This window comes from Oenanthe melanoleuca, chromosome 14 (genome assembly GCF_029582105.1).
Source record: "Oenanthe melanoleuca isolate GR-GAL-2019-014 chromosome 14, OMel1.0, whole genome shotgun sequence".
Lineage (NCBI taxonomy): Eukaryota > Metazoa > Chordata > Aves > Passeriformes > Muscicapidae > Oenanthe > Oenanthe melanoleuca.
In genome coordinates, this window is record NC_079348.1 from 3627241 (window position 1) to 3643835 (window position 16595).

Consider the following 16595-nt stretch of genomic DNA (forward strand, 5'->3'; position numbering starts at 1 on the left):
TAGGGATTTTATGATGACACTTGCCACCTCTTTTACATCAGTGCATGGAAAATCTGGGTGCTTATCAGTCAGGGTGATCCCAGAGTAAACTGCTCCTTGAATCCAGCATTCCTGGTGCTCCTGGCACTCCCAAGCAGGTCAGGGAATGGCAGCAGAGACCCTGGCCAGGGGTTAAAGCCTCTGTGCACGTGCCAGCAGCTGAACCAGGCAGAGAATGGCTCCAGGCTCGAAGGCTCGGGGTCAATTGTCTCCACTCCAAGTCACTTTTTTTTTCTTGGAGAAGCATGGAAGCAGGCCAAAAAAGGATCTGGCAAGGCTTAAATGAACAGCAGCTCGCTTACTAGCAGCCTGGGGTTTCCTCAGAAAACAAGGCTCTCAGCAGCTCTGCCCAGAAAGTGGCAGAACTCTTCTGGGGTGATGGTGCAGCCCAGGGGCTCTGGGAGCTGCTGCCTTGCACAGGAGCAGCTCACCTGAACTGGTGCCCTGGCACAGAGATTGTTCTGATGGGAAATCTGGGATCACCCTCTGCATCTTCCTGCACTGGTGCCCTGGCACAGAGATTGTTCTGATGGGAAATCTGGGATCACCCTCTGCATCTCCCCTGCACTGGTGCCCTGGCACAGAGATTGTTCTGATGGGAAATCTGGGATCACCCCCTGCATCTTCCCTGCACTGGTGCCCTGGCACAGAGATTGTTCTCAGAGGAAATCTGCATCTTCCCTGCACTGGTGCCCTGGTACAGAGATTGTTCTGATGGGAAATCTGGGATCACCTCCTGCATCTCCCCTGCACTGGTGCCCTGGCACAGAGATTGTTCTGATGGGAAATCTGGGATCACCTCCTGCATCTTCCTGCACTGGTGCCCTGGCACAGAGATTGTTCTGATGGGAAATATGGGATCACCCTCTGCATCTTCCTGCACTGGTGCCCTGGCACAGAGTTTGTTCTGATGGGAAATCTGGGATCACACCCTGCATTTTCCCTGCACTGGTGCTCCAGTACAGTTTGTTCTGATGGGAAATGTGGGATCACCCCCTGCAGTAACTGGGAACTTCCAGCACACAGCTCCTGCATGAGCAAACGCCTCGTGCCTCGCACAGCACCTTGCACTGGAATTCTGGGGGTGTTTTGGCTGAAGTTTTAGGAAAAGCTTGGGAAGGAGAAAGAAGCAAGCTGAGCAGATGGGGAGAGCAGTGGGAATGTGGGTGCTGAGGTGGGGCAGTGTGAGAGCTGGTCACAGGAGGGTTTGGCCAGACACAGGTGGTCAGGAGCTGTGCTGCTTTCTGGACAAGGCCAGATTACATTTTTAAATCTTGCCATGAAGGATTTGTCCCACAGGTGATGTCTGTACATGTCTCTGTAAGTGCCACGGTGACATTGTGGTGGATATCTCCATTTTAATGTGTCTAGCAGCAATAGGCTGATTTTAGGGCAGTAAAAAATGATAATGCTCACAAAATCAAAGCTGCAATCTACTCAATTAAACTCTATTTTGTCACTGGTTTTTAAGAACAATATGTGCATATAGACTATTAACTCTTTGTAATTAATTGCAAGGCTTTTGCAAACTGTTTTCTGATGCCATTCAGTCCCCCACTATCCCTGAGCTGAACACTGGAGAAAGCTTTCCTAAAGGTGTTGAGAGAGGACAAATTATTTTTAAAGAGGATTAATCTATAACTTCAACATGTGCATTTGCAGGGCTGATTCAAAGCCAGTGAACTCATTTAGCTCCCTATCAGTCCCAAGCCAATTATTTTAAAACTAAATTTTAACACTGTTCTATAAATATTGCCCTTTTATTTTCTGGCCCTGTGGATGTGGCAGTGTTTGCTGTTGAGAGGGCTGTCTGATAGGAACAGTGAGTCAGACGGATTTCCTGAGGAGCAACTTCCAGAGGCAGCATGTGAGGTTTCTCAATTCCCAACAATACCAATTAGATGGTCTCCTGACACAAACAGACCGCTAAAAGAAAATAACTTTCACTAAAATAACTCTGTGCCTCCTGCCTGGATTTAAAATAAATCACCTTCTTCTTTAAATATGCCAAACCAAGCTCATGTGGGCATCTGAAGAGCAGAGCTGCTAATGAGCTAGTCTGTCCTACCCAGCTACTGTGGATACATAAAATGTGTGTAGGAACTGCAGCAAAACTGCAAAAGTCTGAGTTTCATACAGCAGAGAAATGATAGGAGGTGAATAGTTTATGATTTGGAAGGCAGGCTCAGAAAGAAGCTTCTTTTCAAAGACTTGCTGATTAAACCACTGCATACTCCTGTAAACATTTTGTGGTCTAACAGATCACTTTACACTTATAATATTCCTTGCTTTATTAATATACTGCATTGTTCTTATATTTGGACCTAATTTTAAAAGCAAATTAAGGTTTCTAAGATGAAACTCACTGCCTGAGGCTGTATCTCAATTTATGGGGAAAAAAAAAAAAAGAAAACAAAAACAAACAACACATGAGCTAAGCTAGCTGATTAAAGAAAATATTTTCTTTATGGTTGATCTGCACCCTCAGGTGCATTCCAGCATGGTGGCCTGCTCTGCCAAAGACTGCACACCTCCAGGTGTGGTTAGGGCTCTGAAGATAATGTCATTTGCTTGGTTTTGATACCATTTTCCTGCTTGGAATGGACAAGTAAGTTAGGATGTAACACATGCCAAATTTAAAATTATGAACAAATAACTTAACACAACAAAAGCAAAGTAAGGAAACCAATCCTGTGAGATCTAGTTTGAGAAGAAAGGAGACAGACCCACAGCACATGGCTGGCTCAAGCTCTCTGCCAAAGCACACACTTTTATTCTGTAGCTTCAAAATAAATACACTGCAATATACTTACATCCACCTCGCCCTGGTCAATCACATAGAAGTTGTCTCCCTCATCACCTGCAAGCAAAATACAAAAGGTGATTGTTTCCTGAAGGTCTGCCAAGCTATTCAATAACTTCCTGTCCCTGTATTTAATCCTGTACATATTTGCACAGGTTTGTATACCAGATTACTTACAGAGAGATTAATTTTCTGAAACATCCTTGCTTATTTGCCTTCATAAATCAAAGTATCACTATGGTTTCTTGCTATTTATACCTTTCAATTGCATTAATTTATCTCTTTTGATTGATTCAATTCTTCATTTAGGGTAAACACTGAAGAGGTTTTAATCTAGCCTGAGGGTAATGAAGTCCTCCACAGTGTGCTGCAGGCATGCAGGTAAGTTGCCAAGTGTGATAACTCTGATACAGCACAATGAGGTGTTGAATATTCCCAACAACCATAAAAATATTTTCCATCTCTAATTACTCTCAGCTTGCCTGTGCCACCCTTATGCATCCTGAGCTGGAGTTTGCTTCCTGACTATCTTCAGTTAAGGTAGGAACATTTTTATTTAAAGTGCTGTTTATCTACATTTAACTGTAGCACTTTGAAAGTCTGGAGATCCACCAGAGTGGGGCTCTCTGCATGTGTAGCAAGAGACCTGCATCCATGAACTTATCCTATACCTGCACACCTGGAGGCCTTTGGATTATGGTTATTCTTCCCATTAGGAAAAGAGGATGAAACCTCAAATGGAGAGATGTGAACTATAGGACCCCAGAAAACACACAGGAGGGAAAATGAAAGGAAGAATTACCCTGTTGTATGACTGTTTCTCCTGCGATGTGTGTGACAGGGAACATGGCATCGAATATGTCACTGGAAAAGAAAAGGAATATTTATTAATAAATCAGACCTGTTTCTTATCTAGCCAGTAGACCTACATTCATTGTTTATTTAGCCTTTGTTAACAGATTTTGCAGAAAAAGGAAAGGAAAACATTAGCTGTAACTGGAAAGTGAACCCATGCTCGGCAAGAAATCCAAATAACTTGTTAGGCGCAATCTGTGGTTTAAAACTGAGACCATGACTTGGCATGTGCTGTTTTGAAAGAACTCCTGAAATATATGGAGAAAGGCACCTCTTACAAACTGTCCAGCCTGAGTACTGTTGTCTAAGCAGAGAGATTTCAGATTTTCAGCTGTGATGGGTTTGTGGCCCAGCAGTGACTGCCAGATGCCCAAACAGGAGCTCTCCTCCTCTCAACATCTGGCCTTGCATTTACAAGCCAAACCTGTTCCACAGCACAGAGCACATTTGGAAAGGTAGTTGGCTCTAAATTAATGCAGCATAAGAGCTGGCAGGAGGTTGCACTCACAGTGCAGAAGAGGCCAAACTCTGAAAATCTCAGTGAGCTGCTGGTGAGCAGGGAATCCAAGCGATGCTACAGAAAGAGGGGAGCTGCAGAGGAGGCTGGTGCTCGTTAATCACAGCTGGGTTACACACCTTTCCATGGCTCCAGCTCGCTGTCACATCTCCTTAAAAGGCCAGGCAGAGCAGTGGGGATGGGAACACACCCTGCACCAACACTTTGGGCAACGTGCCCAAAGCCAGTCCTTTGTTTATTGAGGAGACAGCAGGCTCCCTGGAGCCAGGGCTTCCTCTCCCCACATCAGATTTTGGGGAACTTATTTTCAGAAGCATGAGCCACATCGAGACGGGCGCTCCCCACCTCTCTTCCCCTTCCTATGCATCAGCCTCAAGGGCTAAAGGAAACAGCTCCCCAACAAAAAAACAAAAGGCAGCAAGAGGGGATTGTTAACTGCTCTCTTCCCTGGTCTGGCCCAGAATGGTCCATCCAGGGACCACTGACGACAGTGGCGAGATGAAACACTTCAGTCTGGAGTGGAGAAAGGACCTCACACACACAACTGCACAAACAGGGAAGAAACCCAAAATCTTCATCAAAATAGGCAAAGATCAGCCACCAAATCCATGAAGCCTATGCTACATTTCAATGCCTTATATGGGAAATGCATATTGTAAAATCCCATTATTAGCTTATTTCCTGTTCAACTGTTCCAGACTTTATTCAGGCTCAGTTCTAGGAAATGTTTCACTCAAGTTGAAATTGCTCATGTCTTTCCTCTTCATCAGTCTGAATGCTTTTGCTCAGCATCACAGCTCTGCATCAGCACCACTTGTAGGAGAGCTGGGAGATTTCAAACCAGGCACCTGCAAGGGATGCTCAGCCCATGGCCTATATATAACAAAATGATTTATTTTACTCCTGTTGTTTTCATCAGGCCCACTCCATGCTATTCCCACTCACATTTAGGAAACAACTCCACCATGGGTACAAAGCCTGCTCTGAGACACCAGGAGAAACTTCTTCCTCACCTCATTCTGAGCACCAATGCAAAGACCTACAACAAATTATTTTCAAAAGTCTTTGGAACTTATTCTTAAATCTACTAAACTCATCTTTGTGATCTTACACAAGTTCAGCATTTCTCCACTACAAGGGATTTCTCTGCTGCCTGGTAGAGAGATCTCTGGAGCTGGTTCCTGTGCCAGTGGGACAAGGGATGGGGAAACTGCCACACCACTGGTGCCAAACTGGAACATGGAACATGAACTTCATGTCCATGAGGGAAGCCCAGTTGTCCTTCAGCAGCTCTGGGACTGGGAATTCAGTGTGACAGAGGCTCCTTTGCCTCCCTCTGGTTTCCCCTTGGCTGTGCTGGGGCTCCTCACCAGCTCTGAGAACAGCTCTGCAGCCTGCAGAACATTTACTGAGGAAAAGGCAAAAAAGACACCCTGTGAGCACAAATTCTTCAATGTGATCCATCCAAAAATAGCTACAACACGGTGAATATCAATAACCAAAATGTGCTGTTTGAGCAAACTTGGAAACTTTTCCTTTTTTTAATAGAAATACAGAGGAAATAACTACCCGCAGTTTCACCCTTTCATCCTTGTTTTAATCCTCTATTTTATTTATAACTTAACAATTGGCTGTACAAACAGTGCCCAATAAATTATGTATAGCACTGCACCCTTCTCCAAAATGTTCCACATTTTATTTCTATATCACCTTTTAGTTTTATCAGAAAATAAACTCTTTAAAACTCCAAGACTAAAACTTTCAGCTGCCAGTGTAATGAACCCAAAGTCTATTTGCAGCAACAGCAGATTTACCCCAATACTCTGCTGTGCAGCAGAATATCAGTGTAAATATTCCAGTACCTCATATATGATGGGGTGAAATCTTAATCTTATTTCAGTGAAGTCTTAATCTTATTAGACCAAGACTTAGATTTTTAAAGAGACCTTTGAAGGACTTATCATCAAAATTATTCTGAAGTACATATGAACACAGAGACATGCAAGGCACACAGAATTATGGTGATGTTGATTTACAGCTCCAAAGTGAAACCAGGGCATGTCTTTGATATAAAGGTAAGCAAGCAATAATATCACAACTGAAAACACACCACCATGTTCCTTTTCTCTGGAGAATTACTGCTCTTAATTGATATGGTTAGACCAAGATCTCTCACAGCGATTAATGAGTTGAAGTGTTTCTGCTTTTGGATGCTCAATTTGAGATTCATCAAACATCCTCAGATCTCCAATGATATGGATCAGCAGGCAGCTCAAAGTTTCTCAGCCTTCAAGGCAGCCAAGAACTGGGCCTTTCAGAATGGCACCAAAGAAAATCACCCTTCTGGAAATTAGCACCTCCTAAAGTACCAAATGCTTAAGATCCCTGTAGGAAATCTGGCTTTTGATTCCTTTCAGACTAAGTGTAGAATAGGTTTGGAAATTTTTATTCCCTCTATCTTCAATGTCTGAAATAAAAACAAAAATACCACACGGATGAATATACCAAAATACTTCAAAAATTTGAAGTATTTGTTCCTGAACCAAGCCAAAATCTGAAACTGCAAAAAACCAGACCTATTTTCCATCCCCCCAATAAAGGTCTGATGCTGGCATATTCAGTTCAAGCCATGTGTTCCTGGGCCTGTACTATGTAGAGAAAACAAGCTTTAAATACTGAATAAGTTGAGTAAGTGGTGCTTGCTAAAGGCATAAACAATACAGCTAAGGCCAAAAATATGGTCTGTTGTTTTTCCCTGTACCACACACTTGTTTGCAAGACATCCAAAATCATTCTCTGGCCATTACAGCAAAAACCAGCCCTTACAAACACAGTGCTGCAACCATCCCACCACCAAGCAGAGACTGTAACTGCAGCTCTGCAAAAGTAGATTTATTTCTAGTGTTTGAAGGGATTTTTAAATAATTAGGGCCAAACACACGCAAACACATTCCTAACAACCAAAATTTTTTTTTTCAAGCACAAGCAGGTTTTATTCTAGCGCAAACAGAAAGCCAGAAAATCAGTAGTTAAGTCTTGAAACGTTGAGCTGCCATGATTTCATCTTGTGTCTGAGCTGCAGCACCAAGAACACAGCAGCCTCTGTCTCCTCCTGCACTGTGACACCGACCGTGCTCGCAGTGCTGCGAGCTCCACTGATATGGAAACAGTTTGATTTCCTGCCAGCATTTTTATGATTGTGCTGTAAATGAGAGCTGCTCAGAAGGATTTCTTGATTTTGTTGACCATGTATCGTTTGCCCTCTTTCCAGCTGACTTATTCAGGTGAGGGATGAAGAAAATAGGGCACCAGTTCTGGTGTTTGAGCTGCTGTTTCACGAGGCTGCAGCCAAGGGAGCTGCACTGCACTCAGCATGTCCCAGGCTCAGCATCAGCACTTGGGTCTTTTTCCACCCTCTCCAAAGCCAGATTTTGACAGGCTTTGCTATTTTTTTAAACCTTCCTCACCTCCTCCCAGAGGATCTTTATCTGGTTGCTCGTGGCTCTTGGGGAGCCAAGCATTTGTTCCAATCAGAAGGATCAGGGGCAATTTTTTGGCTTGGAAGTCTAGATGGAGGTGGGACTGTATGAACCTGCATATCCCTGTTTAGATCCAAAAGGGGACAGCAGGACACCACTAAGGTTTTCCAGGGGGTATTTCTGCACCTTTAATTCTTTGCAACCTTTTGATAGTATCACTCAAAAACAAATCACAAGAAAAGATTGTGAGCAGCAGAGAACATACAGGGAGCAGTGAACTAATCCAGCAAAGTGAAACCAAGAAATGCGTTTAGACATGAAATCTCTATCTATTCAATCAAAAAATACCAGCTGTCTGCTTAGGGAATATCAAAATTTAGAAGACTTTTTTTTTAAAAGGTCAAAGATATCAAAGGCTTGCAGCAAGTTTTAACACATAAAGTGTCTTCCATGAGTGTGCATGGAATTGCAAACAACTGCAATCAGATCTGGAATCACAGGGGCTGATCCTCTGCTGTCTGCCATCCCTGATGACTCCTGGCCACCTGGCCAGGCTGAGCCAATTCCCTTCTGATGCCAAGAAGGCAAACTGCACTCAAACCTACAAGACTGCAGCTATTTAGACCAGAAAAGGATCTATCAGGGTGATTGCAGAATAAATATAATGAAACATTTTGCTGGTTTAATTCAGTAGCATTTTATGGACCCCATTTGCCAAGAAGCAAATGCCTGTGCTAAGAGGAGAAGGCAGGGCCAGGGGGTTTTCTTTCTCACGAGAAAAAGTTAGTGATAAAAATAAATCATCTCATCTGCTTTTACACCAAGGCCTCTTGGAGTTGATGTAGAATAGGAGATAGAAAAAAAAAAAATGATGTGCACTGTGGGTAATATAGCACTGGCAATAGGCAACTGAGAAGAAGCTTGTTAAAACAAAACGAGAGAAAGAGAATTCCAAGCACTTTCAGAACCAGACCATGGCAATGGCCAAAATAGGGAAACTATGTAAGACAATTTATCAGTTTCACAATCAGATTTCTTTCCAGCGCTTGCTGTGCTGAATGCATTGCAGGGAAGGAAAAATGGAAGAGACAAAATGTATACGTGTTAGGCAAAAATGGAAAATCCTCACTGTACCTGCAGGTTATAATTTGTCAAGAGTTCAGTCAGAGCAATTTCATTGTGCAGGCAGCCTCAGAAAGCTTTTCATGTTTGTGCTATGCAGTTTTTCCTTCTTTTGCTATCTCTCCAGCAAAACAAAGCCAGCCCTGTGTTGTTGAGGACAGCTTTAAAAGATATGGAGCTGTTCTGGCATAATTCAACAAAAGACACGCAACATTTTCTGGGAATGAGGCTGCCCTAGCAGCAAGATTCAAATATTTTAAACCTTCCCTACTTACATACCTTTAAAGTTTAGTAAACAGAGTTGATAGTAACTCCACCTCCCTTCAGCTGTAGCTTTGGGTGCTACTATCAGGGTATTATTTTGAGATTTCTAAAATGGGGGGGGTTGGAGGTGGGGATGTATGGGGTCTTTTTATGTACTTCTGAGATTTTCTTATGATTCATCTCCTGAAAAAATAACATCTTTCAAGCAACTGTTCTAACAACAGCTCCTCCTGCTCTGTAAGGATGAAGAGCACAAAATTTAAACCAGACTGGCTTCAATAAACATCTGTAAAACACAGTATATAATTGCAAGGGTCTCTGCTATGTGTAAGTACAAGGCTCCAGTCCATACTCCTTGTTCCTAGGACTGCTGCAAGTCCTTGCTAATGTACAATACTGGAACCACCAGGAACAATTACTATGATTTACTGACTACTGAGAATAAAAGCATTGCAACCAGGTAAAAGAAAAAAAAATTCCTTTTTAGAGGTTTTTAAAATTAACAGCCTCAAGGTTACAATTGCTATAATCAAATATGTGGTGTGGCAGGCATGTACCTAAGAAAGAATCAGTACTGAAGCCTTAACAAAAACATTACCCATCTGCTTCTGTTAATTTCTTTTCCTGCTAGGGCAGCAACAAATTAATTATAGCAGCATCCAAAGTTATTAACTACTTAGAATATTTAATTACTTCATTATAATGGCTGATGATTAGTTATTATTACAATTAAGACATTCATTGATTTTACAATAATGATCATATAAATTGGACATGAGAGGACATTATGAATGGCAGGTTAACACTAAAGTCCATGTCTAATTCCACAACATGCATTAAGTCACAGGTCCACATAACTAACAGACACATGAAACAGAAAGAAATAAAAATTTATCATCTTCTATTTCTGTGAAGTATTTCCATTTTTACTGTTTTATGAAGTCCCTTTATAGGTTCATTAATTATTACAGCCAGTGAACAGTGTACAGTTTTATGGGCAGAGCATCAATTCATTTTACAGGCTCTGTGCATCTACGTGCCAATGGGTCACATCATCTTCCACATGTTAACAGCAGCTTCCAGAGAGAGTTTCTGCAGGGATCTTTGTCTGGAAAGCTGGAGGCAAAAATGGGACTGACAATGTGGCCCAAGGACAACACCCTGCTTTGGCCCCTTTTCCTCTCAGCCATCCCTCAGAACCACTGAAGTCAGGCTGCCAAGCCTTGCTTGTACCACACTTGTCCAAGAGGCACAATTGTCCAATCCTTCACAGCACCCCAGTTCCATGGACTTCAACCTTTCACAGCACCCCAGTTCCATGGATTTCAATCCTTCACAGCACCCCAGTTCCATGGATTTCAATCCTTCACAGCACCCCAGTTCCATGGACTTCAACCTTTCACAGTGCCCCAGTTCCATGGATTTCAATCCTTCACAGTGCCCCAGTTCCATGGACTTCAACCTTTCACACCACCCCAGTTCCATGGATTTCAATCTTCCACAGCACCCCAGTTCCATGGATTTCAATCTTCCACAGCACCCCAGTTCCATGGATTTCAACCTTTCACACCACCCCAGTTCCATGGATTTCAATCCTTCACACCACCCCAGTTCCATGGATTTCAATCCTTCACACCACTCCAGTTCCATGGATTTCAACCTTTCACAGCACCCCAGTTCCATGGCTTTCAACCATCTGCAGCTCAAGAACAACCACTGGGCTGTATCTCCAGGACTGGTTGAAGGGATTGATTATCTCCCTCTGTTCAGCCCCTCCTGGGCAGCCTGGAGTACCAGGGCCATTCTGGGCTCCCCCATCCCAGAAAGACACTGACAAACTGGAGCAAGCCCACAGTGTCCATCCAAATGGTGCAGAGCCTGGAGCACAGAGCAGATGAGGAGAAGGGGCAGAGCTGTGTTTGGTCTCTTCTGAAACAGGACCAGGAGGTCTCATTGCTGTTAACACAACAGGCACAAATGGGAACAGAGAAAAATCACCACCTGATTGAGAGGGGGGAAAAACCCTGCTGAGGGTGGTCAGAGCCTGCAGAGGGGCCCAGGGAAGGGGATTGCTTCCAAATTGGGCAGGGGGAGAGCAGCCAGCCCAGGGATGGGAACAGGGATGGGAGCAGGATGGGAGCAGGATGGGAACAGGATGGGAACAGGGATGGGAGCAGGATGGGAGCAGGATGGGAGCAGGGATGGGAACAGGGATGGGAGCAGGGATGGGAGCAGGGATGGGAGCAGGGATGGGAGCAGGGATGGGAGAAGGATGGGAACAGGGATGGGAGCAGGGATGGGAGCAGGATGGGAGCAGGATGGGAGCAGGATGGGAGCAGGGATGGGAGCAGGGATGGGAGCAGGGATGGGAGCAGGATGGGAGCAGGGATGGGAACAGGGATGGGAGCAGGGATGGGAGCAGGATGGGAGCAGGGATGGGAGCAGGGATGGGAACAGGGATGGGAGCAGGGATGGGAGAAGGATGGGAGCAGGGATGGGAGCAGGGATGGGAGCAGGGATGGGAGAAGGATGGGAACAGGGATGGGAGCAGGGATGGGAGCAGGGATGGGAGCAGGGATGGGAGCAGGGATGGGAGCAGGATGGGAGCAGGATGGGAACAGGGATGGGAGCAGGATGGGAGCAGGGATGGGAACAGGGATGGGAGCAGGGATGGGAGCAGGATGGGAGCAGGGATGGGAGCAGGGATGGGAGAAGGATGGGAGCAGGGATGGGAGCAGGGATGGGAGAAGGATGGGAACAGGGATGGGAGCAGGGATGGGAGCAGGATGGGAGCAGGGATGGGAGCAGGATGGGAGCAGGATGGGAGCAGGGATGGGAACAGGGATGGGAACAGGGATGGGAGCAGGGATGGGAGCAGGGATGGGAACAGGGATGGGAGATGGTTTGGGATCAGGGATGGGAGCAGGATGGGAGCAGGATGGGAGAAGGATGGGAGCAGGGATGGGAGCAGGGATGGGAGCAGGGATGGGAACAGGGATGGGAGCAGGGATGGGAACGGGATGGGAACAGGGATGGGAGCAGGGATGGGAGCAGGGATGGGAGCAGGATGGGAGAAGGATGGGAGCAGGGATGGGAGCAGGATGGGAGAAGGATGGGAGAAGGATGGGAGCAGGATGGGAACTGGATGGGAACAGGGATGGGAGCAGGGATGGGAGCAGGATGGGAGCAGGATGGGAGCAGGGATGGGAGAAGGATGGGAGCAGGGATGGGAGAAGGAATCGAGCATGGATGGGAGCAGGATGGGAGCAGGGATGGGAACAGGGATGGGAGCAGGGATGGGAGCAGGATGGGAGCAGGGATGGGAGCAGGATGGGAACATGGATGGGAACAGGGATGGGAACAGGGATGGGAACAGGGATGGGAGCAGGATGGGAACAGGGATGGGAACAGGGATGGGAACAGGGATGGGAACAGGGATGGGAGCAGGGATGGGAGCAGGGATGGGAGCAGGGATGGGAGCAGGGATGGGAGCAGGGATGGGAGCAGGGATGGGAACAGGGATGGGAGCAGGGATGGGAACAGGGATGGGAGCAGGATGGGAACAGGGATGGGAGCAGGATGGGAGCAGGGATGGGAACAGGGATGGGAGCAGGGATGGGAGCAGGATGGGAACAGGGATGCCTGGAAGCCCCATCCACCTGCCAGGAGCCCAGCTTGGCAGGAGCTGCTCCCAGGGGAGGGAGGTCCCAGACACGGGGGAGGCAGGGCAGCCTGAGTCAGAGCCCAGCTGGAGCAAATCCCATGCATAATGCACGGAAAATATGCACTGGTGGAGGAATATCTGCCCTTCAGTGTGAATAATTGCAGAGGCTGGTCCCAGCTTCCCATCACTAACAGCACTGCTCACCAACACAGTCTGTGCATACCAGGAGCCTTCAGTAGGAATTGGGCAATGTGATTTTTCTTGGGAAAGGAAAGCAGTTTGCTGAAACTGAATATTCCTGTCAAAAGTGGCTGATGTCATTTCCCATTAAAAATGTTTCAAAAGTTTTGAAACTGTCTAATTGTCCTACTGTGATAACTTCAGAGGATCTACTTTTCACAATGAAATTACTTCAAAATAGCATTTCTTAGTGAAAAGCTAAAATCAAAAGGAGGCATTGTTGAAAATGCTATTTCAGTTGAACATAATCACATTTGTTCTTTTGTTTTCTGTGTGTGAGCACTCTCAAGATTTTCTTCTTGGAACTAGGATTCAAGATGAGGGCTGAATTTAAATGCCAAAAGAAAAACAAACAAGCAAAAACAAAAGTCCAGAGGAGCTTGGGTCAGTGAAATACACATTTTGTTTATAATATATACAAATATATATACACAGGTATAGAGAAATCAAATACTAAAATGCAAAGGCTTCTTTTTGGTTTAGTAGGTACAGTACAGTGCTCTTTCCTTAGCCTGCAGGTACTGGATCTAAAGCCAAGACAGAGACATTTATGGAGATTATACACTGTAAAAACACAGCATTGCAGCAAGCACACTCTGCTGAAACTTTTATCCTGAGAAATCCCCAAGTGCATCATTATTTGAAGCAGAAAATGGGGCTGTGACAAAGCCAAAGGTGTTATTTGTATGCATGGGCATTGTAGGAATGACCCAGGGAAAGGCTCAGCACAACAAACCATGAACTTCAGACCACGTGGGCCAAACTCATGCCTGGTGTCACTGAAATGAGATTGGTGTATTTGAGCTCACTCAACACAAGGATGGCCCCACACAAGTTTAGGATTTTTAATTTTCCCCACAATTAATTACTTTCTCAAAATTATGGAAAAGCAATGGAGGATTCCATGCTGAAAAAATAAGTATTTTAACTTAATACTTGAACAAATAAGTGTTTTATCTTAGTAACTGAAAGAAAATTTCTGCTGCTTGGACTGAAACACACCACCACAAGAATAATCACCATCCCCAAAACAAGGCTCTGCTGTTGCTAACACAAAGCAAATTCCACCAGTGATAAAGGGCAACCACAACAAAGCCCCCATATTTGAACTATTTATTTCCTTCTGATACTTTTAAATCCCTTCACTCTTTAATTTCAAGCTCCCTCTTCTGGACTATCCCAATGAAGCTGAGAGTCACTGAGCACTGCTCAGGAGCCAGGTAACACAGCTGGAAGCCCCTGGCAAGTGGCCTTGACAGAGGTGGGCACTGTGGCCCAATCTCAGGGTTGCTGCAGCTGAAGTGATCTGAAAATATAACAGAGGATGCTGAGATTTCAAGAGCTTCAATGGGAAATGAACTTTTATGTGACCCCTTGGAGCAGATGATGGTGATGCCCCCCAGGTACATGGAACATATATCCCTGAGGATATCCCTGTATAGGATATTTTATTTTATTTTATTTTATTTTATTTTATTTTATTTTATTTTATTTTATTTTATTTTATTTTATTTTATTTTATTTCATTTTCAATAAGAAAATATAACAAATCATATTTCACACATGCATAAGTAAATATGAACAAAACCATCCATGCACAGTACCTTACTGCTCAGATTCTGCAGGGAAGAGGAGCATCCTCCTCCCCAACAGTAATAGCTTTTATTGCTTTGCCTCTAATACTGATGAGATTCTTTCATGAAAATGAAGTTATATATATTTTTCTTAATTTATTTTCTTGAATCCCTTTGATTAGAAAATTATTGCCAGAGAAAGATTTATTCTAATAATTCACCCAATTTTCCTATTCAGAGCATGGTTACACACAAACTGTTGTGGTTGTAGAACTTGAACATGATATTAATCTACTTACTTTTTTTCCCATTCTCTGAAGGAATCACTTTTAACAGTTTCCTATAAATATAGGAAAATTAAATTGTATTTGATAATTACAATTGTTCCTTCAAATCATATACTTACTGCTCCTTCACACTTATTTTTGTGACTATGGCACCTCTGCCTGGCACCTGTATCAGCACAAAAATAGATAAGAGCTATTAGGTATTAGGCTAAAATCATTACACTTCCACATCTGGTGGTCCTTGCCATTAACAAAAAAAAAAAAAAAAAATCAGAATACTGCAAGGATGCTAAAGGTGTTAAAGAATAACACAATGCTAACATCTCCCACATCTTGCTTAATTAATTTCCACCCCTGTTGTGTGCTCCCACACCTGCAGATATCAAACAGCTGCCTACAATAGAAACATTTCAACCTGTGTTAGCAGATAGGATTCAATTTAGTTTGTAATTGGATTGGTAAATGAAATCATTATAAAATAGCTGATAAAGGTTCTCTGGAATGAGTCAGAATGGGTTTTTAAAAGTGTGTAAATCTAGTGTTAAAGAGCTGATGAATAAAATTCACTTCTAATGCAAAACCACATGTCCACAAGCACTCACTTTTCTATTTGCATATCTATTATAGCTTACAGACATGTGCAAACTCCTACACCCACACATTTTCCTTCTGTTTTCCTTAAGTTCATCATTACTCCCCTTCATCTCTGATTCACAGCATTTCCGAGATAGAATCTTCTACAATAAAACGAACTGGAGATAAAATTTCCCCAGACAACAAAAACTTCTTTTGTAGGAGTTCTTAGTGAACCATGGCAATTAAGCAGTTTCATTTTTTACAGCTCTGCTATAATTCAAAGAAGGAGAAAACAGAGATTGATTAGATCAGGCGAATGCATGTTTTCTTAAGTGGTCTGTGTTTGCAGGGCTCTGAAGGAAAAGGAGCTTTTTAAGCATGAAAAGCTGAAATCTGTAGATGCACAAACACAGACCTAAGGGCATGCTCTGTCATACCTATGGAAATAAATTCAGATGCTGTTACATTGCTTCATTCCATCTTATTAATTCTCTCCCTGAGTCTCCACCAACCACTGCAATGTACATCAAAGACATCTTGAAGAGCCCCAGCAATATCCCTGGCAGCAACACCTGCTCCTTCCATCCTCCCAGCTCCCATTCCCCAGCAGTTCTGTGATTTCAAACCTGCCCAGCAGACTCTGCACTCACCTCTCTTCCACATTCTGCCACAAACATTACAAAAATCACGAGTGCCCGGTGCTCAATCCTGCAACTACTTTTTATCTCTCCACAGTGATAGCAGATCTGGAAATCTCAGCTATGCTGGGCTTTCATTAGCATAGCTGGGATGGGAGAGGGGAAAGAGGAGTTTATGCCTTCCTGCATATCTGCAGTGCATTTTTGAAATGCTTGGTTGAAAGGGGACATGAAGAATTCAGGCTGGTGGGTCAGTGTTAACCCAGACCTCTGTGGTCACTCTTAGTCCAAACCTTCAAACACATTTGCTTGGCTCTGCTTTCATGCTGGTATAGATTTGAAGCAATTTCTCAGCAGAAAGAATTGTATTTCATGGCATTAAATAAAGCAGGACAAACCCAGCCCTGAAACAAATTTCAAAAATAAACCTGCAGGAGGACATTATCCCACTCCTCCTCCTAACTAAATAACCCTCCCAGTTTACAGATTTCTCTTTTTCTTTCTTCAGTCCTGGCTGTGTTTGCTGCTGTGAACTGC

General features: G+C 44.1%; 1 protein-coding gene across 2 annotated transcripts in view; it reads right to left on the reverse strand.

The window, feature by feature from the left end:
- The window catches only part of PRKAR1B (protein kinase cAMP-dependent type I regulatory subunit beta), a 93130-nt gene that overhangs the window by 37584 nt on the left and 38951 nt on the right, over positions 1-16595 (reverse strand). For both annotated transcript variants that reach the window (XM_056503253.1, XM_056503251.1), the window contains exons 5-6: positions 3645-3706; positions 2853-2899 (exon numbers count right to left, since the gene is read on the reverse strand). In XM_056503253.1, coding sequence (XP_056359228.1) covers positions 2853-2899; positions 3645-3706 — 109 coding nt within the window. The remainder of the gene's footprint in view (positions 1-2852; positions 2900-3644; positions 3707-16595) is intronic.